This window comes from Tetrahymena thermophila (assembly GCF_000189635.1).
Source record: "Tetrahymena thermophila SB210 genomic scaffold scf_8254420, whole genome shotgun sequence".
Lineage (NCBI taxonomy): Eukaryota > Ciliophora > Oligohymenophorea > Hymenostomatida > Tetrahymenidae > Tetrahymena > Tetrahymena thermophila.
The window spans coordinates 59369-85893 of record NW_002476202.1 but is presented as its reverse complement, the minus strand read 5'-3'; the positions used below and the strand labels follow the sequence as shown (position 1 = coordinate 85893).

General features: G+C 27.1%; 3 protein-coding genes across 3 annotated transcripts; 2 read left to right on the top strand and 1 right to left on the bottom strand. All coding sequences in view use genetic code 6, as the record gives it.

Annotated features, from left to right (window-relative positions):
• Positions 1–378: 378 nt before the first annotated feature.
• Positions 379–12022, top strand: TTHERM_00694430 (zinc finger lsd1 subclass family protein; the record flags this gene model as incomplete). The annotated part of the gene is made up of 9 exons (XM_001023608.2): positions 379–430; positions 567–774; positions 829–1053; positions 1106–8085; positions 8144–10951; positions 11009–11239; positions 11289–11452; positions 11508–11630; positions 11687–12022. The coding sequence occupies 9 exons, from the start codon at positions 379–381 to the stop codon at positions 12020–12022; spliced, it is 11127 nt and encodes a 3708-aa protein (XP_001023608.2).
• A 3213-nt stretch (positions 12023–15235) lies between these two features.
• On the top strand, positions 15236–25798 carry TTHERM_00694440 (zinc finger lsd1 subclass family protein; the record flags this gene model as incomplete). Its single annotated transcript, XM_001023609.2, has 7 exons — positions 15236–15284; positions 15373–15436; positions 15491–15813; positions 15868–23433; positions 23710–24649; positions 25406–25576; positions 25651–25798. 7 exons carry the CDS (start codon positions 15236–15238, stop codon positions 25796–25798), a joined length of 9261 nt encoding a protein of 3086 aa, XP_001023609.2.
• A 507-nt stretch (positions 25799–26305) lies between these two features.
• On the bottom strand, positions 26306–26525 carry TTHERM_000694439 (hypothetical protein; the record flags this gene model as incomplete). The annotated part of the gene is made up of 2 exons (XM_012799838.1): positions 26306–26373; positions 26435–26525. 2 exons carry the CDS (start codon positions 26523–26525, stop codon positions 26306–26308), a joined length of 159 nt encoding a protein of 52 aa, XP_012655292.1.

The following is a 26525-nucleotide window of genomic DNA, read 5'->3' as shown; positions in this document are numbered from 1 at the left end:
TTAAATGTTCTATTTATTCAAATAACTTATGATCAAATTATAAGAACTATGATAGAAGATGTGTAGGCATATCTATTTTGAATGATAATAAATAGAATGATCTTAGAGTAATAATTTATTATTGCTAATCATTTTTACATTTATCTTACTTATATTTATACTTTAAATACAAAGTACTTTGATTAACTGGCTAAGTATAGTAGAAATGCAATAATTATATTTATTTAAGCAAATAATTATTAATTTAAAATCAATTAAAAGTGATAAGAAAAGCGAAAAAAAGACAATTAATTAATTTTCTTATTTGTAAGTATAGTAGCAACTAAATAAATATCACATTTTAAATAAAACAGCTTTATTATTACTTCACTTAAACCTATGGCATTAACTACAAATTGGCTTTTATTTATTTACCTATTTTGCTAATCAAGTAAGCAGATTTAGCCATTTTCTCACTTCATTTTTTTACTTTCATAAATAAATTTTCATTTTAATTTATAAGTTGTTTAAATTATACACTTAGTAATAGTGAGTAAATTTTTATCTAAAGAATTTATTTTTAACAGTATAAAGATTATCTAGCTAATATGTTGGGCATGATCACTGGATGATAGATTCTCCTACCCAGCAAAACCATAATGTACAATACAATATATATGAAATAGGTCTGGAGGGATAAGTCATTTTGCAGATTTCGTAATTTTAATAGTAGAGTCAAAATAATGGAGACATTGATATTAGCTTTTTAATAGAGTTTCCGTTGAAGAGTTTCAAGTAAAAAAGAAATTCATAAATATTTTATTCTAAAGTTAATTCATAAAATTATAGACATTCTGGCTTTTTTTCAATTGATAGACTTTTGACTTAAAATTTAGATGAAAACCTACTTCAAGCTGAAAAAGTAGAACTAGAGAGAATATATAGTGAAGACTATGTTTCTGGTTAATCTTATCAAGTTAAACTCTCTGTAAGATCTAATGGTTATGAAAATATTTATTTAAAAATATCCTCTATTCAATCAAAAATTAAAATAGAATAAATCTCACATATAACGTAAAAATCCAATTTTTCAATAATTTTTATTAAATTCTCTTATGAAAAATAGAATAAACACAAATGATCTTACACATAAATTCAGAAATTTATAAACTACTTGCCCTGATGGATAATATCTTAGTGGTTCTTCATGTTCAGATTGTAACACTAACTGTCTGCAATGTAATGGTCCAAAAGCCAATAATTGCATCCTTTGTGATGTAACAAAACGTCTAGATGAAAAAACTCCCGGCTAATGCTAATAATGTAAAGGAACTTTAAAGTTTAGTGCAGGTGGTGTTGACAGATGCTGCTATACCTATCCTGGTCCAAATCCTTGTCCTAGTAAGATCTGCACTTCCAAAAACAGATGTCCTAATTGTACTGGTAGTACAGATACTTATGATGAAGATAGTAGTAAATGCATAAAAAAAGATGATTGCTTAGGTTAACTTCTTGGTCCCAGTGGTGGTAGTCCAAATATGTATGTTTGCGAGCCTTGCCCTACTGATTAATTGTGGTTTGTTACTCTCAAAAAATGTTAAGCAGCTACAGATTGCAAAGGAAATAATAGGGTTGTTGGTAAATCGTGTATGGCTTGTCCAGCTAAATGCTCATCTACCTGTGAATTAGGTAGTGATAAATTATCCCTTGTTTGTCCAGTCTCCTGTCCACCTGGGCAATTTTTAATGGAAGATGATTCTTGTGGACCTTCCTGCGATGAAAATAATGGATTCTATAAAGTTCCAAGTTCCATCAGATGTAATGCCTGCCACTCTGATTGCTAAAGCTGTAATGGTAAGAATCAAACTGATTGCACTGTATGTAGAAAAAAATATAATAAAAATTCTTCCACAGGGATTTGTGAATGTGATTCTTAGAACGGGTCATTCTTAGATGGTAGTGGAATTTGTATTGCATGTAGTCCTAATTGTCAAACTTGTAATAAAGTTGGATAAGATTAGTGTTTGACTTGCAAGGCTAAATAATACAAAAATGAAAAAGGAATATGTGGTGATTGTGATACTTCGAATGGATTCTATTTAGATAAAACTGATTCTATATGTAAAAGTTGTGATCCCACCTGTAAAACCTGTAACAATAATTAAAAAGATTAATGTTTATCTTGCAATTCACCTACAGCATTCGTTTATGATGATGGCTAGTGCAAAGAAGGATGTGATACTAAAAATGGTTTCTATTAAAAAAATAACCAATGCTTAGCATGTGCCCCAACCTGCCTATAATGCACTTCAAACTCTGAAGCAAACTGTTAAGTTTGTAGAAATAACTTTTAGATGTAATCTAAAAAATGCACTTGCACAAATGTATCTGGATATTATTTAGATTTGTTAGATGGCTAATGTAAAACATGTTATTAGAATTGTGATTCTTGCTCTGGACCTAAAAAATTTTAATGCCTCACTTGTAAATCTGACTATTCACTCTTCCCAGACAATACCTGCTAATTCTGTGATACTTCTAATGGGTATTTTACTGACAAATCTAATATCTGTATAAAATGCCATAGTAGCTGCTTAACATGCAATGGTCCTAATGAAGATAATTGTCAAAGCTGTCCACTCGGTAAAGGATTAAATAAAGGAAAATGTGATACAGATTGTGATCAAGAAGATGGAAAATTCATGAATTCAGGTAAATGCAGTGACTGTGCTTCAGGTTGTCGTAAATGTATTAATAATAGTATGAGTGGTTGCATAAGTTGTGTTGATAAAAACACAATTCCTAGTGGCACTAGCAATAAAAGAAAATGCAATGGATCATATACCCCTTCAAGTTGTTAAGCATCAAATGGTATGTATGTAGATTTTAGTACTCCTAGTTCAATTAGTTCCTCAACAGGTAGCTGCTAGTCTTGTTCAAAAGGAAATTTAATATAACTAATCTACACTCACCCTACAAATTAAATACCGACCTCTCTATGCATTCCATGTCCTACCAAAAATGGATATTATTTAAATAGTAGTAATAATTGCACCAAATGTGATGACTCGTGTTAAGAATGTTAGGATGACACTAAAAAATGTTCAGTGTGCAAAAATAATCTCTTTTAAATGCCTGATAAAACTTGTGTTAAAGCTTGTCCTAATTAATACACTTTCACTAAAGAAGGCAACTGTGTTGAATGCCCTAGTAAATGTAAATAAGGTTGTGAGGAAGATTAAAGTTTCTAAATTGTTTGTGCAGTGAAATGCCCTGATGGACAATTTATATTTGATGACGATTCTTGTAAAAGTACATGTGATACATTAAATGGATTCTATACTCTTGCAGCTGCTAATAGCTAAACAAGATGTAAAGCTTGCCATAGCAGTTGTATAACATGCAGTGGTTCTCAAGAAAATGAATGTATTTCATGCAAGAACGGATTTTAAATAGATCCTGTTTCTAAAAAATGTATTTGTCCTTCTACTAAATTTTTTATGAATCCAAGTGGATAATGCGTTGCTTGTCATGCATCTTGTAATACATGTAGTGATATTGGTGAAAATAATTGTTTGACTTGTGCAGATACCTTAGATAGGTAAGTTAATGGTACTTGTGCGTTGTGTGATAAGGAAAATGGTTGGTTTTTAGATTCCTCTTCAGTCTGTTAAAAATGCCATTAATCTTGTTTAAAATGTACTTCTCCAGATGCTACAGCTTGCACGAAATGCAAAACAGGAGATTATCTTTATCCTGACTCAACATGCAAGACAGGTTGCCCTGAGGTAGGCTTTTTTAAATAAACAGTAAGTGGAATAGATAACTGTAAAGCATGCGATGAATCTTGTAATAAGTGCAGTGGCCCAAAAAATAATAATTGTACTGAATGCTCAAACGGTTTCTAATTAAACTCAAACAAATGTTAATGTCCATCTTCTGGATTTTTTATCAAATAAGTTGATGACAAATAAACATGTATTGCATGCCATAGATCATGCAATACCTGTAATGGGGTCGGTAGATTAGAGTGTCAAACTTGTGCCTCTGGTTATGATAAATACCCTGATAATAGTTGCTAATTCTGTGATACCAATAATGGATATTTTTTGAATAAGAATGTCTGTACTAAATGTGCAGATACTTGTGCTACCTGCAGTAATGCTACAGATTGTAACTCGTGTTATTATGGATTTGCGCTTAAATCAGATAAGACTTGCACAGAATGTAATACTGAATAAGGAAAGTTTATGTTAAAAGATAAATGTCAAGATTGTGTATCTGGTTGTAGAAAATGTACAAATAATTAAATTAATTAATGTACTCACTGTGATGGTAAATATGTTAAATAAGGAAATAAAGCAAATTTCTGCTCAGCATAATCTTGTGACTCTCCTAAATATATTGATGCATCAAGTGGTAGTTGCTCAACCTGCTCTAAAGGAAGTGTAGTAATTTATGTTAAAAAAGATGACTAAAATTTAAGTGCTAACTGTGTAAAATGTCCTACAAGAAGTGGATATTATCTAGATTCTAGTAATAATTGTCAATAATGCTCAGTAAGCGATTGCTAAGAATGCGATGCTAATGATAAATGCATTATTTGCGCAAGCCCAAAAAGTTTAAAGCCAGATGGAACATGTTCTGAATCATGTGGAGACGGTTTTGTATCAAATGATGAAAGAGTTTGCATTCCATGTATTGAAAACTGTAAAACCTGCTCATTTTCTATTTCTACTAACAATCCTATTACCACATGTTCAGAATGTAAAGATACTTTTACTCTGTTAAAAGATGGAACTTGCTCAAATTGCGATACTAAAAATGGTAAATATCTTGACTCTAACTAAATTTGCTAAAATTGTCATGCCACTTGTTAAACATGCTCCGATGATAAAGAAATAAGTTGCCTTACTTGTACAAAAAATCTATTTAAATATTAAGGAAAATGTGTTCCTTGTACAGATACAGGATTTTCTTAAGTTGGAACTGATTGCATAAAATGTGATACAAGCTGCAAGACTTGTTCTGATAGTACAGATAAAGGCTGTATTATTTGTGCAGATGGTCTTACGAAATTTGAAGATAATACTTGTAAAAAGTGTCCTGATGTTGGTTACTATGTAGATAATTCTGTAGAAAATGGAGTTTGTAAATAATGTAATCCAAATTGTGTGAAATGTATTGATAATCCTACAAATTGTACTGAGTGTGACCATAAAAATAATATCTATTTATTTAAAAACAAAACATGTGGTAATTGTGATGTAAGTAATGGATTCTTTATTGCTAACAGCAATACAGAATGCTAAGAATGTGATAATTCTTGTTAAACTTGCAATTCATCAGAGAATACAGCATGTTCTAAATGCAAACATGATAAGAAAATAGATTTAAATAACCTATGTAATGTCTGCGATATAAATAATGGATTTTATATTGATGGAGAACATTGTAAAGCTTGTCATAGCTCTTGTAAAACATGTAAAAATGGAGGTAACATAGATGGCTGTATTCTTTGTAAGGATGGCTTGTACATGCACCCTAATTTAGAATGTAAGGAATGTCATGAAGCAGATGGTGTATTTGTGAATGCTGCTAATAATAATATTTGTACTAATTGTAATGATAATTGTAAAACTTGCTTTGGTGATTAATCTAACAATTGTAAGAGTTGTAAAGGTAGTTTAGTTTTGATGGAAGATAACACTTGTGGTAATTGTGACACTGAAAATGGTCATTTCTTGAAAGATAATGTGTGTTATAAATGTGATGATTCTTGTAAGACTTGTAGTGGAAAAGATAAATCATAATGTATAATATGTGCTGATGGATTGCATAAGAATTCTACCACTGATTTATGTGAAGGCTGTAACCTAACTCTAAATAAATATATCGATCCAAGTGACAATAAGTGCTATGATTGCGATCCTTCTTGTAACAACTGCTCAGGAAAAGGTAAAGATACTTGCACAAAGTGCAAAGAAGGTCTCCACAGAAAGCCAGATAATACTTGCTAAGATTGCCCAACAGAAAATTATTTTATTTAAGAAGAATTTTGCAAGAGTTGTGATGGTTCTTGCTTAAAATGCACTAACGAGAAAAATAATTCTTGTACAGCATGCTCTCCTGATAAGTTTTTATATGAAAATGGAACATGTGGAGAATGTAATGAGTTTGGTTATTTCAAAAAAGATGGTAATTGTTTGAAGTGTGTAGAGAACTGCAAAGTCTGTAACGATTAAATTTCTTGTGAAGTTTGTCTAGACAATTTTTTCTTTGATAAGGATCTTAAATGTTCAATATGTCCAAACACTAAATTCTTTATCAAAGATAATAAATATTGTTCTAACTGCGATTCTTCTTGCTTAACTTGCAAAGGTGAAAACAAAACAGATTGTATAACTTGTGAAGAAAACTATGACAAAATAGATGGTCTATGTATTCCTTGCCCTGTTATTGGATATTTCAAAAATCATGAAAATAAATGCTTGAAATGCAATGACTCATGCAAAACTTGCTTAGGGGAAACTGAACATGACTGTGTTGTTTGTGCTGATGGTAAAAAATTCATGGAAGATAATACTTGCTAAGAGTGTTAGAATATTGGCTATTTCTTGGGTCCTCTTAACGGAAAAGTTGAAGTTTGTTAAAAATGTGATGGTACATGTTAGACCTGCAATGGTAAACTTTAAAACTAATGTTTATCTTGTTTAGATGGTAAATATCTTTATGATGATAACTCATGTGGAGAATGCACAGAAAATAAAGTCTTTAGAGTAGATGGTACAATTAACAAATGTGAGAAATGCCATGAAAAGTGCTTAAAGTGTAATGGAAATTAAGAAAGTAAATGTATTTAATGTTCAGATCCTAATGAATATATTCATGAAGATAAATTATGTAAGCCTTGCTTAGTAGAACAAGCACAATTTATCTAGGGCTTGAATTGTTTTATTTGCCATGAAACATGCTAATAATGTACTGATAAAGGTGAAGATAAGTGCACTGTGTGTAAAGGTGATCTTAAGAAGTTAGATGGAAAGTGCTAAGTATGCCCTACAGTTGGATATTTTGTTGATGGAGACCAATGCATTAAATGTCATGACTCTTGCAATACTTGTAATGGAGCAACAGAAGATAAGTGCCTTACATGTAAAAACGACTTTAAAAGAAATGAACTCACTAATAAGTGCGAAGAATGTGATATTAACAACAATTTTTTCACCTAAGATGAAATTTGTTATCCTTGTGATGCTTCTTGCAAAACTTGCTCATCTAAAACGGCTGATTCATGTATTAAATGTGAAGATAAACTCAGCTTTAATTCTTTAAATTTATGCGTGGAATGCAAAATTAGTAATGGGTTCTACATAAATGCAAGCAATCACTGCCTCCCATGTTCAAATAATTGTTTAGAATGTATTGATAATACTCAATGTACAAAATGCTCAGATACTTTCTTTTTGAGAAAAGATAAAACTTGTGGGTTATGTGATGCAAAATAATTCTATGATAGCAGTAATAATTGTTAAGACTGCCACTCAGATTGCTCCGTCTGCACAGGTCCAGACTAAAATCAATGCACTAAATGTGAAAATGCATCTCATTATATTCGCTTGGATTCTAGTATATGTGGAGAATGTGATAAGAATTAATATGTAGATTATGGTACTAATAAATGTTAATCATGTCATTTAGATTGCGCTACTTGTAATGGACCTTCAGCAACACAATGTTTAACTTGCTCTGATTCTTCTGCATTTATCTGTAAGCAATCAGATTTAGAATCACTTAATACTAAATTCTCAACTACAAAAACTTGTGAAAAAACATGCTTAAAATGCCATAGTGATTGTTCAACTTGCTTTGGAGAAACAAAGCAAAGTTGCTTAACCTGCTCAGATAGTCTAGCAACCGTATAAAAAGATTTCTCATGTTCAAGATGTCCAGAGAGATAGTTCATGAATGTTGATCAGAAAAAATGTGAGCCTTGCGGTAAAAATTGTATTAATTGCGATGACTCTAAAAATTGTACTTTATGCGATGATAGTTATACTAACGTAGAAGGTATTTGTATTTACTGTGCACCAGGAGAATATTATGGTAAGATTTTTTATTTTTAAATAACTTTTTAATAACTTAAATTTTTCTAACTTTATAGATAAAGTTTTATAAAGATGCAATTAATGCCATGAAGATTGTTAAACATGCTCTGGGGGTTCAAATAAGGATTGTATAGCATGTAAAAAATCAAATTATTTCTTTGATTAGAATAATTAGTGTGTAAGCAAATGCGAGTAAGGTTACATCAAAAAAGAATAAATCAATAAATGCGTTTAATGCTAGTATAAAATACAAGATGGTTAATAAATTTGTTTACCTGACTGTCCTGAAGGTGAAACTTGCTCATTAGTTTGTGGAAGCAACTCAAAAAAGATATCTGATATATTATGTGAGTGTAATGAAGGATTTGAATTCTAGTAAAACTCATTTGATACTTGTTAAATTAAATGTGGAAAGAACTCTAAATTTAAAGATTAAAATAGCTGTGAATGTAATCCTCACTATGTATTTAGCAATGCTTTAAAAACTGATTGTTAAATAGATTGTAATTTGAACTCTGTACGAGTTGATGAAAATACTTGTAAATGCTAAGAAGGATTTACATTTATTCCTTCTTCCTCTAATTAATGCCAAATTGATTGTGGATCTCATGCAATAAGAAAAGATGCAAATACTTGCGAATGTGAGAGTCCTAGCTATGAATTTTCAGTCCCATCTAATATTAACTGCCATTTAATTTGTGGATTAAATGCAACTTAAAAAGATGCTGATTCTTGTATTTGTACAAAAGGCTTTAAATTTATTGAAGGATCTAATACAGCATGCGAAATAGAATGCGGCTAAAATACAATTCATGTTGATTCTAACACTTGCTAGTGCAAACCTGGTTATGAATTCTAAAAAGACTCTCAAACAGAATGTTAAATAATTTGTGGAAAAAATGCAACTTAATCTGACTAAAATACATGCAAATGCTTAGATGGGTATGAATTTGAAAAAGGATCAAACACTCAATGCCAAATTAAATGTGGATCTCATGCTAAATAAATTGATCCTGAAAAATGCGAATGTGAAAATGGATATTAATTCAAAGAAAACTCAAAAACTGAATGTCAAATAACCTGTGGGGAGAATGCGATTAATGCTGATTCTGAAAAATGTAAATGTAAAAGTGAAGAATATAAATTCGTTGATGGATCAAACAAAGAATGTGAAGTTGTTTGTGGTTTAAATGCTAAACCAAAAGATAGAAATACATGTTCTTGCATAGAAAATTATGAGCTAATTCCAGGTTCAAGTGCAAATTGCTAATTAAAGTGTGGTGAGAATTCTAAAAATGAAAATCCTAATAAATGCTAATGTAATCCTGGTTTTAGTTAAGTACATGGTAGTGATATAGACTGTGAGATAATTTGTGGAGAAAATTCTGTTAGAAAGGATAGAAATACATGTTAATGTTAAGATGGTTATTAGTTTTATTAAGACTCCAAAACAGTTTGCTCAATAACTTGTGGAGAAAATGCTGAAAATGATGGCATTAATAAATGCAAATGTAAGGCAGGCTATGCTAAAGAATCTGGAAGTGAAAGAGACTGTGAATTAATTTGTGGCGAAAACTCAGAGAGAAATGATAGAAATAGCTGTAAATGTTTAAGTGGTTACCAGTTTTACTAAGATTCAAAATCTGTTTGTGCTATTAAATGTGGTTAAAATTCAGAAAATTCAGGAATTAACAGCTGTACTTGTAAGTAAGGATTCTCTTTAAAAGAAAATTCAAAAGTTGATTGTGAAATTAATTGTGGCTCAAATGCAGAGAGAGTTGACGAAAATTCATGCAAATGCAAAACAGGATATGAATTTGTAGAGAATTCAGTGACTTAATGTTAGATAAAGTGTGGTAAAAACGCGAAAAACAAATCTTTTGCTGAATGTATGTGCATTTCTGATGAATATGAATTTGAAAATGGTGATAAAAACTCATGCTAAATCAGCTGCAAAGAAAATTCCACTAAATAGGATATAGATACCTGCAAATGCAATGATGGATATAGTTTTGTTAAAAATTCAAAAACTTAATGTTAACTAGATTGTGGTGCTCACGCTTCAAACAAAGACTTAAATAGTTGTTAGTGCAAACAAGATTTTGATTTTATTTCAGGCTCTAAAACTGAATGCGAAATTTAATGCATTCAATTTTCATAAAAGATAGATTAAAATACTTGTTCTTGCTTAGAAGGTTACAAATTTGTTGAAAACTCTATTAACAAGTGCGAGCTCTCATGTGGCAAGTTTGCTAAAAATTCAGGTCCTGATAAATGTGAATGTGAATATGGATTTAATTAAATATCCAAAACAGAGTGCGAAGTTGCTTGCGAATAAAACTCAGAGAAAGAGTCTCAGCATTCATGTAAATGTCTAGTAGGTTACGAGTTTACAAAAGAATCTAAAAGATCATGCCAAATAGTTTGTGGAGCAAACTCAAAAGTTTAAGGATTAGATAAATGCTCTTGTCACAATAACTTCAAATTAGTAGAAGGAAGTTTAATTGAATGCGAAATTTCATGTGGACCAAATGCTATCTAGCAAGATAAAAACTCTTGTAAATGTATGGAAGGATTTGAATTCGTTGAAGACTCTGTATTTGAATGTGTTAAGTCAGTAAAATCTTCAGTAAGTATTTCTGATGTTAAAAACTATGGCTTTTTCTATGCAATCATGTTCACAACTTTAGCCTAAGGCATACTCCTGTTTGTTGGTTTCAGACTTGACCAACTTGATTCTTTTAGAGTAATCCCTATGCAAAAGGTAAGCTATCTACACACATCTGTTCTTTAGAGAACGTAGAATAACTTAAAAACTGCTTAGAACTTAGACAATTCTTAAGTCTAAAAAGTGTAAAATGAAAGTAAAAAATATATTTTTGTATTTTATTTAATAAAATTTTTATTTTTAAATTAAATAGGCACTTTAGTCGACATGAACAGATATTAATAAAATAATTAAAGCGTTATACTTTAAGATGATCCGAATAATGTGTCAATATCAGTTAATCCTATAGAAGTCTAATAATAAAATACCTTGATTAACCCTGTTTAACCTTCGCTCCAATAAAAATCAATAATAGCTCTTGAAAGCCTTGCTTTATAAAATTAGATCACCAATTTTGATTTAACAAAGAAAAAATAATATGAAAGTAAATTTTTTTCTATTTATGATAATTGTTAAATTTTATTTTTAAATAGGTGTACTTGACGAAATAAAACCATAAAAGTTAAGCTAAGCCAAGCATGAGTAGGCAATTTAGTATAACTACAGCTTAGCACAAAAGACAGCTACTAACTTAGATGAAACTTAAACTAGTTAAAAACAAGATTCTAATAAACACTCTTTACTCAAATCTTTTTGTGTAAAAAAAATATTTTCTTTAATTTTTCTAAACTAATTTATATTTAAATAACTAGATATATCATGAATTGTTTAGTTTATGCTAAAAATCTTACTCCTCATAAAACAGACCTCTTAAGTGTCTATTGATTTGGATGAAGCAAATCATTTAAATGGCATTAATTTGTTCATTTTCTTAAGTAAATAAATAATTTAAAATAAAATTTTTTTCTCATAATATTTCTAAAAATAATAGGCTCATGTTACATTCGGAATAGTTGTAGGTTTAATGGCATTTATAATTTAGCAGATATTAGGTTAAATTCTCTAAAAGTTAAATTCTTATAACAAATTGATTTGCAGTACTATCAAATACATTATTATTTTTGGTATAGTTGGAGGATTGTACTATGTAATAATTAAGTCTATGGTTGACCAAATAAATTCAAAACAAGTTAGCCAAAGCAATTTAATTGCTCTAACTTACCTAGTTTGCTTTGCTTTTGATTAAATTTTCATTTAATCAATAGTTGTTATATTTAAACACTTTAAGAAATCCTAATAAATTTATAATCTTTCATAGTTAAAATGAAAGAAAAAGATCTTTAATTTCATATTTTAGAAATATAATATATTTATCTTACTTTTATACTATAAAGTTATGTATCTCATTAATAATATATTAATTTGTTTATATCTTTAATATCCTTAAAAATTCTTTTATTATTTTATTAATAACATAATAAATAAATAAATTAATTAATTAATTAATTAATAAAAATCATTTAACTTGTAAAAAAAAGAATAAATAAATTATATTTTTTTTACACTGACAATCTTTTGATAATAATTTTTAGAATAAAAAACACAATCTATACCTTAAATATTGAAAATTATTTTCTAAATATAAAGCATAAAAATAATGAAATATCAGTTCTTTTCTTTAATTTTATTTATATTTTTTATTTTTAGTAAGTTAAATAATTCTTTGAATCTTAAATAAAATATTTTCACAAAGTCAAAGGATTATAATTAAGGAGATGCTAAAGTATTTTGAATTCATTATTTTTGATAAGCTAAAAATTAATAATAGAATCCTTAGAAGCCTTCAAGATTCTCCATAATATAAAATTAATTCATTTGTAAGAATTATAAATTAATTAAAAAAGATAAATTATTTGGAACCTCCTAATTAAAAAACTAACAGTAAAAGTTATTCTATGATTTTATGAATTACAAAAAGGTGATTTAATCTATAGTTCTGGAACTAAATACTCCATATTTTAATTTGAAGATGCTGATTAAAATGGTATTCAAAGAGTTGCAAAAAACTTTTCTTAAAAATGAAGGACTGGCAGTAGCTTGATTTGAGTAGATTATAAAGAAGGAGAGGTATATGATAATTATAAAAATAAATGTATTTCTTTGTCTTTTTTCATGTATAATTATGTATGGAGTATGCCTTAAGGTAATAAAAAATGTAAAATAAAATGATACAATAAAACTAATTTATCATACTATTTTAATTCATGAAATAGAACTAATTTTAGACTCAATAAAAGTGTAAAAATCTCAATTTAATGTGATTATTTTTAATTTATTTAAGAAGAAATAAGTTTAAATACTGCTGTGATATATATTTTAAATGCAATAATATTTATATAAGATTACAAAGAATCCAAAAATATCTGTACATACAAACATTTTGGTGTAGGAAAATTTTTATTTCAAGAAAACATATGTGGTGATTGCTATGCATAAAATAGAAATTATTTAGATCAAAATAATAATTGTATAAAATGCGATTCTGTATTTAACTTTAAGATAATACTGTGTTTTGAGTTTACAAATATTTATGTTTGTAGATTTGTGCAAAATGTGTTAAGTTTTTGTTCTAGTGATGAAAATCTTAAACTTGCAGTGAAAACTCACTGTGTATTATTTTATTGGTGATATAACAATATAGTAATGAAAAATTTAATGGTTTAGATTTTTCAAATTGTCAATTTTGGATACCTTAAATTTTTGGTATCGATTATTAATAATTGGGGTAGGTGCCTAAATTTCACAGTTGATGGTGACTTTCTAAAGTGGAAATATTTCATTTCAATGCATGAAAATAATATGAAAGAATTAAATAAATTAATAAATATTTATTTAATTCATATAGTATAAAATGCAGTATAAAATAAATTATAAGTATAAATTTATATTTTATTTCCATTTAATTATTTTAAATAGAATAATTTCTTAAACTAACTGAGATGTCGTAGTCATCATGATTAACATCATTATTTATTTCTGTTTTGTTAAATTCTTCTTCTCAAATTAAATTCTATTATTAATTTTTTATATAAATGTTATATTATTTAAATAGATTTTCTTTTCAATTTATGATGAAATTATTTTTAAAATACATAAATCTTCAATATAAAAATAGAAATAATTATTGATATTTCAAATTTCATTATAGAATAAATATTTTATTCAAAAATATACTAAATATTGTAGAAAGCCATACATTTAAAGAAAAACAAACATTATAATTCCAATTCTTAGTTAAAAAAATAATTTCAAAATGTATTCAAAAATTTTTTATTTTATGCTATAAATTTTACTAAGCTATTTTTAATAGAATAATATTTTAAATTTATAAATATTACATGAAAAAGATACAATAATTGTATCACGCCCACCTTTATTATTATATAACCAAATAAATGAGCGCATGAAATATTATAATTTTTATATGACCAAGTGACTGACTTACTTTTTATTTTTTATTAATATCATAGATTGCATAATCAACTGTGGATATTAAATTAATGGATTAATTTATTCTTTTTATATATTTCAAATTTAACTATTTAGAATGGAATTTAAATAAAATAAAGAAAAATTAATTATATTTTACAGCGATTTTTAAAATATTTATGATATTTTTCTTAATATTGTGTATTTTCTTGTGCTTACAATTTAAATATTGGTAGAAAACAGCTTAACTATTTATATTTACTATTTGTATGCTTAACTTTCATAAATTTTTGTGATTAATTAAAATACGCATTCGATGATATACATACATACTTTTCTTAATTTAATTAACTTTTAAATAAATATATATTTATTCTTTTATATTATTTCAACCATATACAGAACAGCTCTTGTAAATTGATTGTAACTTTAATTTTTCTATTTTTATTTTACTAAAGTTATTTAAAAGAATCACAGTATAAAATTAGGTGTTCAATACTGCTTGCAAATTTTTTATTGTTTGATATTAAAAATTAAGAATTAAAGAAAAAACCATTCAAAATAGTTATTTTTACTATTTACACATAACTCTTGAAGCACTTTTTTTTCGAAAATATTGTAAAGAAAATTTTTGAGCATTTGTTATTCTTAAACAAAGAGTATACAATTTTAGATTATTTATATCTATAAAAATAATTTCATTATTTATTCTAGTATTTAAACAACAAATTACATAGTAAAAAGATTTTTAAATGGCAGTTTAGCATTTAAATATTATTTTTTTTTTAATTATATTAAATGGTAATTTATTATTGTTTGTATTAAAAAAGCAAAATGAAATCTGAACATTATATATATTAGTTAAATGCATATAATATCTGAATTTTATTTTTTATTATTAAACAAATTTAATTGATTAGTTTCTAATTTAATAATAATTTTGGGTTTTTTTCATATTAAAACATACCTAAAAAACTATAATTAAAAAAAAAAAAAATCAAAAAAAATCAATTAAAATTGAAAGAATCAGTAAAATAGGAAATAAAAAATAATGAAATTATAACTCTTTGCATATTATTTTTTTTTACAATTCTTCTTAAGTAATTTTATGAAATTTCTAACAAAGATATTTAAATTATTTTATTTTAGAACTTTAGGTATAAAAATGTTAAAATTTTTTCTAATAAGATCATTATGATAATGTTCCTTTTGATATATTAAAATTTAGAAATCTTCAAATATCTGATGTTTAGTAAACCTCTACTTTAATAATTTAATTAGTAATAATTGATCATTTTTAAAAAAGGGTAAACTGTTTAGAACCTGCTAATACTAAAGATAACTGTACAAGATGTTCTATGTAAGATAGAATAACAAAAAAAGGTGATAAGTGTTACTCCTGCACAAATAATTACTAATATGTAACATTTGATGATGGAGTTAAAAAGTGTTGCCTAAAAGATTGCAAAAACTGTACTGAAAAATCAAGTCGTGCTAGTAAATGTGCAGATTGTAATCCAGGAGAAGTCTATGATTATGATAAAAATACATGCATTTCTTCATCTTCTTGCTCAGGAGTAATTAAGTATGGAGTATGCTATAAATTATTACCAAATTTATAAAGTGATGGTAATATTATATTTGTATTTATTTAAAATTTTTACAAAATTTAATAATTAATAGAAGTAATTTATGATCAAATTAGAGGAGAAATTATAAAACTCGAATGTGATGCTACATGTTAATCTTGTTCAAACTAACCCAATATTTGTAAAAAATGTTCCTCGGGTAATTTTTTTATAGGAGACTCTCAGAATTGTGGGAAATGCGAAATTTCAAATGGGTACTTTGTTGAAAATGATCGATGCAAAAAATGTGATTCTATTTGTAAAACTTGTAAAGATTCTTCTTAAAAATGTGATAAATGTATTGATGGTAAATTTAAAGACTCTTCTACTTAAATATGTGGTGATTGCGATTTAAATTAATAAAAATTCATTGATGGAGATTAATGTAAATAATGTGATTCTACCTGTCAAACTTGTGAAAAATCTTCAATAAATTGTAAGAAATGTTCTATTGGAAATTATTTTATAGGAGATACTCAAAATTGTGGAAAATGTGATATTGCAAACGGATACTACATTGAAAATGATAAGTGCAAAAAATGTAATTCTATTTGCAAAACCTGTAAAGATTCTTCTTAAAAGTGTGATAAATGTATTGACGGAAAATTTAAAGACCCTTCTACTTAAATATGTGGTGAATGTGATTTGAATTCATAAAAATATATTGAGGGAGATTAATGCAAATAATGTGATTCTACTTGCCAAGCTTGTGAAAAATCTTCAAAAAATTGTACAAAATGTTCAATTGGAAATTATTTTATAGGAGACTCTCAAAATTGTGGGAAATGCGAAACTTCAAATGGATACTATGTTGATAATGATAGATGCAAAAAGTGTGATTCTGTTTGTAAAACTTGTAATGATTCTACTTAAAAATGTGATTAATGTATTGAAGGTAAATTTAAAGACTCTTCTACTTAAATATGTGGTGATTGTGATTTAAATTCATAAAAATTCATTGATGGAGATTAATGTAAATAATGTGATTCTACCTGTCAAACTTGTGAAAAATCTTCATATAACTGTAAGAAATGTTCTATTGGAAATTATTTTATAGGAGATACTCAAAATTGTGGAAAATGTGATACTGCAAATGGATACTACATTGAAAATGATAGATGCAAAAAATGTGATTCTATTTGCAAAACTTGTAATGATTCTACTTAAAAATGTGACAAATGTATTGATGGTAAATTTAAAGACTCTTCTACTTAAATATGTGGTGATTGCGATTTGAATTAATAAAAATTCATAGATGGTGATTAATGTAAATCATGTGATTTTACCTGTCAAACTTGTGAAAAATCTTCATATAACTGTAAGAAATGTTCTATTGGAAATTATTTTATAGGAGATACTCAAAATTGTGGAAAATGCGAAACTTCAAATGGATACTATGTTGATAATGATAGATGCAAAAAGTGTGATTCTGTTTGTAAAACTTGTAATGATTCTACTTAAAAATGTGATTAATGTATTGAAGGTAAATTTAAAGACTCTTCTACTTAAATATGTGGTGATTGTAATTTGAATTCATAAAAATTCATTGATGGAGATTAATGTAAATAATGTGATTCTACCTGTCAAACTTGTGAAAAATCTTCATATAACTGTAAGAAATGTTCTATTGGAAATTATTTTATAGGAGATACTCAAAATTGTGGAAAATGTGATACTGCAAATGGATACTACATTGAAAATGATAGATGCAAAAAATGTGATTCTATTTGCAAAACTTGTAATGATTCTACTTAAAAATGTGACAAATGTATTGATGGTAAATTTAAAGACTCTTCTACTTAAATATGTGGTGATTGCGATTTGAATTAATAAAAATTCATAGATGGTGATTAATGTAAATCATGTGATTTTACCTGTCAAACTTGTGAAAAATCTTCATATAACTGTAAGAAATGTTCTATTGGAAATTATTTTATAGGAGATACTCAAAATTGTGGAAAATGCGAAACTTCAAATGGATACTATGTTGATAATGATAGATGCAAAAAGTGTGATTCTGTTTGTAAAACTTGTAATGATTCTACTTAAAAATGTGATTAATGTATTGAAGGTAAATTTAAAGACTCTTCTACTTAAATATGTGGTGATTGCGATTTGAATTAATAAAAATTCCTTGATGGAGATTAATGTAAATCATGTGATTCAAGCTGTTAAACTTGCCAAAATTCTCCATAAAACTGTAAGAAATGTTTTATTGGAAATTATTTTATTGGAGATACTCAAAATTGTGGGAAATGCGAAACTTCAAATGGATACTATGTTGATAATGATAGATGCAAAAAGTGTGATTCTGTTTGTAAAACTTGTAATGATTCTACTTAAAAATGTGATTAATGTATTGAAGGTAAATTTAAAGACTCTTCTACTTAAATATGTGGTGATTGCGATTTGAATTAATAAAAATTCATTGATGGAGATTAATGTAAATCATGTGATTCAAGCTGTTAAACTTGCCAAAATTCTCCATAAAACTGTAAGAAATGTTTTATTGGAAATTATTTTATTGGAGATACTCAAAATTGTGGGAAATGCGAAACTTCAAATGGATACTATGTTGATAATGATAGATGCAAAAAATGTGATTCTATTTGTAAAACTTGTAGCGATTCTACTTAAAAATGTGACTAATGTATTGAAGGTAAGTTTAAAAACTCTTCTACTTTAATATGTGGAGATTGCGATTTAAATTAATAAAAATTCATTGATGGAGATTAATGTAAATAATGTGATTCTACCTGTCAAACTTGTGAAAAATCTTCAATAAATTGTAAGAAATGTTCTGTTGGAAATTATTTTATAGGAGATACTCAAAATTGTGGAAAATGTGATATTGCAAATGGATACTACATTGAAAATGATAGATGCAAAAAATGTGATTCTATTTGCAAAACTTGTAACGATTCTTCTTAAAAGTGTGATAAATGTATTGATGGAAAATTTAAAGACTCTTCTACTTAAATATGTGGTGAATGTGATTTGAATTCATAAAAATATACTGATGGAGATTAATGTAAATCGTGTGATTCAAGTTGTTAAATTTGCGAAAAGTCTTCATAAAACTGTAAGAAATGTTCTATTGGAAATTATTTTATTGGAGAAACTCAAAATTGTGGGAAATGCGATACTGCAAATGGATACTATATTGAAAATGATAGGTGCAAAAAATGTGATTCTATTTGCAAAACTTGTAAAGATTCTTCTTAAAAATGTGATAAATGTATAGAGGGTAAATTTAAAGACTCCTTTACTTTAATATGTGGTGAATGTGAATTGAATTAACAAAAATTTATTGATGGTGACATATGTAAACCATGTCATACTAAATGTAAAACATGCTCAGGACCCTTAGAAAGTGATTGTAATAACTGTCCTGATGGAAACTACTTTTAAGGTGATACAAATGTTTGCGGATCTTGTGATTTAGACAATAAGAAATTTTTAAAGAAAAATAGATGCTACGATTGTCATGCTAATTGTTAAAAGTGTAGCGATGAAAATGAAACTTCTTGCATTACATGTATAGATAGCTTATTTAAACATGAAAAAAAATAGCAGTGTATTTCCTGCAATGAGTCAGCTGGATTATTTAAAAAAGATAAATTTTGCTACGATTGTGATTAATCCTGCTTAACTTGCTCAAACTAAGCAAATGAATGCATAACTTGTGCATAAAATTATTCTTATAAGCCTGGTTCTAAATAATGTATTAAATGTAACCAAGATAAATAATTTGTAGATAAAGATAATGTTTGCTAAATCTGTCATGAAAATTGTCAAACATGTGATGGATTATTTGAAGATAATTGCATTACATGTGTTGATAAGTATTACTTCAGTTTAAAGAGTAAAAAATGTGTATAATGCGAATTGACAAATAAAATGTATTTAACTAATAATAATAAATGTGATGATTGCAGTGAATTTTGTTTGACCTGCAGCGGTCCAAATAAAGATAACTGTCAAAGTTGTGTTAAAGATACATATTTTTAAGAAGACACAAATGAATGCGGTGTCTGTCAAACAAAAGATAAATAATATATAGATAATAAATAAAGATGCAGACAATGTCATGAATCTTGCAAAACCTGTTTAGATGGTGATGAATTTAGTTGCTAAACCTGTGATACTTAAATGGTATTTTAAAAAACTAATGAAGGCAAATAAAAATGTGTAATATGTGGTTAAAAGCATTTTGTAGATAAAAAAGACAATTTCTGTAAAGTTTGCAGCAAAAATTGTTTGAATTGCGAAGGAGAAAAGGAAGATTAGTGCACAGAATGTGAAAAAAATACTTATTTTTTAGAAGATACTAACTAATGTGTAGAGTGTGATCCTACAAATAAACCTGAGTTTATTGATAAAACAGATCCTAAAAAATCAAAATGTAGAAAATGTGATCCTACCTGTTAATCTTGTGATGAATTGGGTGCTGATAAGTGCAAGAAATGTATAGATGGTTTATATTTTAATGAAAATAAAGAATGCAAAAAATGTGATACTGAAAAGGGATTTTATATCTTATAGGATAAATGCAAAAGTTGTAATTCTACTTGTAAAAAGTGTAATGGGCCTGATGCAGATAATTGCACTGAATGCCCTCCAAATACATATTTCCAGGAAGATACTAAAAAATGTGGCAAATGTGAAATAAATAATGGCTATTTTAAAGATGATTAAGAAAAGTGTAGAAAATGCCATGATTCTTGTTTAATATGCAAAGATAATACTTCTAAATGCTAAAAATGTAAAGATGGATATTATTTTAGAAATGGTGAATGTATAAAATGCGATGAGCAAGGATTTTTTGTTGATAGAAATGACAATAACTTGTGTAAAAAATGCCATACATCCTGCAAAAATTGTGATGGAGAGGCTGAGAATATGTGTACTGAGTGCAATGACCCATAAATCTTTGAATAAAATTCAAAAAAATGTATTGTGTGTGATGTAGAGAATTCGATGTTTATTAAAAATGAAGAAAATAATGTGAAGAGATGCTATCCATGTCATAAAAGCTGCTAGAAATGCACAGGATAAGAAGATAATGAATGTTTAAAGTGCAAATCAAATTTAAGCTTTTTAAATGGAAAGTGCTAAGGATGTAATCTAGAGGATGCTAAATATGTAGACGATAATAATAAGTGTCTAGACTGTCCAGCAAATTGTTAAGAGTGTAATAAATCTAATTGCACTAAATGTAAAACGGATTTCTACTTTTTAGATGGAAAAAATGAAAATGGGTGTTAAAAATGTGAAACAGCAAATGGATTTTATACTGATAAATCAGCATGCAGAAAATGCGATTCTACTTGCAAGACATGTACAGGCTAAGGGTCAAATAAATGCTCATCTTGTTCTAATCCTAATTTATATTTGATGGTTGAAAATAGTACTTGTGGAGATTGTGATACCAATTAGAATTATTACAAAGATGAAACTGATAGTTAAAAGAAGTGTATGAAATGTCATACAGATTGTAAGACTTGTAATGATGGAAAAGATACAAGTTGTATAAAATGTTAAGATCCCAATACTTACAAAGACGGATAAAACAAATGTTAAATGTGTCATGAAGATTGTGAAACTTGTTTAGGACCAAACAATAATAATTGCTTAAAATGTAAATTACCAGACAAATTTATTTCAATTTAGGATAGTACTTGTTAAAAATGTAAAACTAATGAAACAAATGATGGAATAAAATGTTAAACCTGTCCTAAAAACTGCGAATAATGCTCAAAGCCTGAAAAATGTGAAAAGTGCTTAAAAGGTTTTCCACTCAAACCTGATGGATAATGTGGGAGTTGTGGGGAATCTGAATTTGCTGATTCAAATACAAATACTTGTAAACCCTGTCATTCTTCTTGTTAATCATGCACAGGTCCTGAAGAAACAGATTGTACAAAATGCAAAGACACAAGCTTAAGTATTAGATTAGACACTAAGAAATGTGGGACTTGTGATTTAGACTAATATACTGATGAATTTAATAAGTGTTAAAAATGTTCTTAATATTGTTCTACATGTAAAGGACCAAATAAGGATGATTGTAAAAGCTGTATTAGTGACTATTATTTCAATGGAGACACAAGCGAATGTATTAAATGCAATACAAATGAAAAGTTTTTTATTGATAATAAAAATTGCAGACCTTGCGATAATTCTTGTCAAACATGTTCAGGTAAAGAAAAAAATTAGTGTCTTAAATGCCCTGCTGGTTCCAGCTTCATCGGTACCCCAATAAAAGATTATGGTGGTTAGTGCTCAGAATGTGATCTTAATAAAGGGAAATATGTAGATAAAGACACTAACTCTTGCTTAGATTGTAATAAATCTTGTAAAACATGCTTTGGGTAGTCTGATAAAGAATGCAATCAATGCAGCGATGGTTTATATAAGAGGAGTGATTTAGGTAATATTTGTTAGAAATGTGATGAGTAAAATGGATATTATATTGACAAGGTTACTTAAGAGTGCAAAGCATGTGATAGCTCTTGTTTTAAATGCACGGGTCCTTCAAATAATGAATGCACAGAATGCAAAGATCCTAATTTAAAGTTAAGTGAATAAAATATTTGTTAACCTTGTAACATATCATTAAATTATTACATAGACGGTAAATTCTGTAAAAAATGCCATCCTGATTGCAAAACATGTACTGGTGAAAAATAAAGTGAATGTAAAGAGTGTGTATATGATAGATATTTCTTTGATAAAAACCACATCTGTAAGTAATGTCACTAGGATTGTTAAATTTGCAACGGAGAAACATAGTTTGATTGCTAAAAATGTTCAAAAAATGGCTACTATCTCTCAATTAGTTCACAGAAAAAATGTGTTTAATGTGATTATAACTAATTTAATGATGGTATTAATTGCTAAAATTGTATAGCTAACTGTGTTTCATGTAAAGATGGTACTTAGTGTTTGAAATGTGAAAAAAACTATCCAAAAACAATAAATGGAATCTGTGGAAAATGCGAAAATAATTAATTTGTTGATTCTGAAAATGAATGTAAAAGCTGTCATTCTGATTGCTCTTCTTGCACAGGACCCCTTTAAAATTAATGTATTAAATGTTAAAATTCAAATAAATTCATTAGAACTGATACAAAAATTTGTGGAGATTGTGATTCTAATTAATATGGAGAAAATTCTGTATGTAAAAACTGTCATAGTGATTGTTCAGAATGTTTAGGGCCTTCAAACTTAGAATGTAAAAAATGTTCCGTTTCTACTAACTACAATTGTTAAGATAATGAGGTAAAAATCTTTTCAAAAAGTTCATCTGTTTCGCTACCTTCTGGAATAAATTTGAAATGTTAAAAGTCTTGTTTACAGTGTCATTAAAATTGTGAAACCTGCTTTGGAGAGGGAATAAACTAGTGTATGAAATGTAAAGTAGGAATTTTATAAGATGATTTGTCTTGCTCAAAAAAATGCCCTAAAGGCAGTTTCTTTGATGAGTAAAACATTAAATGCGCTAAATGCGCCACTAATTGCTTAGAATGCACAGGTCTTCAAGAGTGTTACACTTGTTAACCAGATTATACTCTTTTAGAAGGATAATGCTTCAAATGTGAAATCGGGGAATACCTTGGTAATAATTTATTTTTTATATTTTTCTATCCAAAAGCATTGAATGCGATTTGTAAGTTAAATTTTATTAACGCATTCAAGTGAGATAATCATCAAATTTTATGTAATTCTTACAAGTGCTTTGTTACTATTTTTTGAATTACTTTAATCATTTTTTTGAAATTAATTAAATTTGTCTGATTTAATATTAATCAATCCCCCACCTTTATTTTTTATTTACTCAATTTACTGAAAGAAATTCTTCATTTATAATTTTATTACATATTTTTAAAAACAGATAAGAAATAAAAAGCCTGTAAGCCATGTCATGAAAGCTGTAAAAGCTGTAAAGAATCATCAGAAAGAGATTGCATAGAATGTAAAAATTCAGATTACTTTTTTGATCAAAATAACATATGCGTTAATAAGTGCCAAGATGGATTTATTAAAAATCCATAGAAAAAGAAATGTTAGTAATGTGCTTATAAAATAACTAATGGAAATAAGTAATGTGTAGTAGATTGTGGTAGCGGTTAATATGTTAATCCTTAATCGAGGATTTGTGAGCACTGTTTTTACAACTGCTTAGAGTGTAAAAATGCAATAACTTGTGAGAAATGTGAAGAAGGACTTAGTTTTATTGACGAGAGAAAAAATATATGCCAGAAATGTCCTGTTAAGTACTACCCAGATCCTATAACAAATATTTGCACAGAATGTCAGCAAAAAAATTGTGACTACTGCTAGTCTGATAAATGTTTAAAATGTTCTCATGAATACATTTTAAATACTGATAGAAAAACCTGTAAATTTGACGAAAGATATAAATACTACACCTGTAATTTCAAAGAAGAGGAAGACTGTGAAAAAGAAATAGAGGTTATCAATAAAACTGATGTGAGCATGAAATCTGTCTAGGTAACTTCAACAGCTATTCAAGCAGGCTCCTCAGTCGTTTTAGTCTCTGCTGCTACTTTTGGATATACCTTATAAATATAACAGTTGATAGGTAATTTTATAGTGTGTGATGATTTAAAATAAATAAGTTTAGGACCTACGTTTATAGGATAGTACTTCTCAATGAATATCATTAATTTATTCCCTAGTCCTTTGTAATCATTAGATGAAGAACCAGTAGAAGACAATAATAATGATTAAATAGATGACTAAAGTTAGTAATTAAAAAATAAAAGAACTCTTTCTTCAGATGTCTTATTAGATAATGATCTCAAAATGCTGTATTCTAAGAATTTTAGCAAATAATTTATAAAAAATGTGATAATTTACATTTTCTTGCTGGTAGGCTTGTTATTAGTTTTAAAAACGATAACTATAATCAGTAAGAAAATAACTTTCTTTTCAAAGTATTGTGAAAAAAAATATTCATATCTCATTTGGTTCAATTAGATCTTCTCAAACTTCATTTTTGCATCTATTTTTAAAGGCTTCTTTTACATAGAATTTACCCACTGGTTAAATATTACTAGCTTTGTCCTTCAAATTGTTTTTATTTTAGCATATCTCTTCATTTTGTTTGTACTCTTTAAGAAAGTAAGATGTTTTGATCCAAGGTACCTAGACAGAGATGAAGTCCCAAAGATTTAATATCTTGTGTAGAATATATCGGTAATGTCAGCATTTTAAAAATACTTTTGGTTCATATTTGAAGCAAGAAAAATTCTTAACTTAGCTCTCCTTTATTTAGTTCCAAATAAGATGGTATCTTGCTCATTCATTTTAGTATCAAACTTATTCTTTACTATTTACCTAATTTATTGGAAGCCTTTCACAATAAAGCATCAGCTGAGATACTATGTTATTATCGAAGTGCTGAACACTTGGATTAGCTTTTTGATATTCTTGGTAATAACTACTCACTACAAACTTATTTCATGGCTAACTTTAGGTTCAATGTGGCTTTTAAATGGAGTTATTCTAATATATGCTATTTTTACAATCGTCTACACAATGCATATAATTTATTGTAAAAAAAGATTTATTGTTAAAACTAGCTACTATTATGAAGATGACATGAAAATGAAAAAGTTTAGAGAAGAGCTCAAAAATAAGCACAAATTAAACATGTAGTTATAAAATTTATCTATGACAAGTGGATTAGGTATGCCAATTTCAAGCCAAACTTTAGAATATCAAACAGATAGATCGTAATATTTTAAATATTTATAAATTATTTATGTTTATTTAAAATTAATTAATTGTTAAATTTATAATCAAAAAGAATGGACCACAATGTTGTTGAATAACTTGATGATATACAAAAATTATAAATTAAATGGAATTTAAATCCAATTTATGCTAGATAAATTGCTTTATAAGAAGTAAGTGGTAAAAAAAGTAAACAGATGAATAACATACCTTAATTATGAAAATAGTTATCAACTTTTATTAAAATTGTTATCGATATTGTTTTTTTATCTTTATTAAAAATTATTAGTTTTCCATATTATATATAAATAGATTTTTGTGTTAGTAAATTAAGGTATTTTATTTACATTAACCATTTTTTTAAATGATCATAACCTAAGATTAAATTAAAAACTTCATTATTTTCTGAAAATTATAAAAAAATAAGTTTAAAATTTTAGAAAAATAATCTTTAAATAATAAACTTTTATATGAATATTTTTTAAATAAAATTTTATGAGTTTAAAAAGGAGCAAATTAGTAAACTGCTAAAATAATAAAACAATATAACAAACATTAAAAAAGAGTGTAAATTAAATTTACAATATTAGACAATGTTAAGTTTTACATCATAAAATATAATAGAAAAAAATATGTAAATAATATTAAAACTAAATTTTATTGGACAATACTTTATGAAGCATATTCGATATCCTTATTATCATTATCAGTATTGAGTTGATGTATTTTCAAAAATTATTGAAAGGGTTCTATTTGTTTTATTAATTAGCAGCATCGTTACTATTTGTATTTAAAACTATTTATTTAATTTTGATAAAATTAAAATATTATTTTCTATTTAAAAATTGTAATATTACCTAAATGTAATTGTATCATCTAGTTTTTTTTAAGATTTTTTATCTGGCATATCTTATCAAGATAAAATGCTCTCTTTAGGCTAAGCTTCAT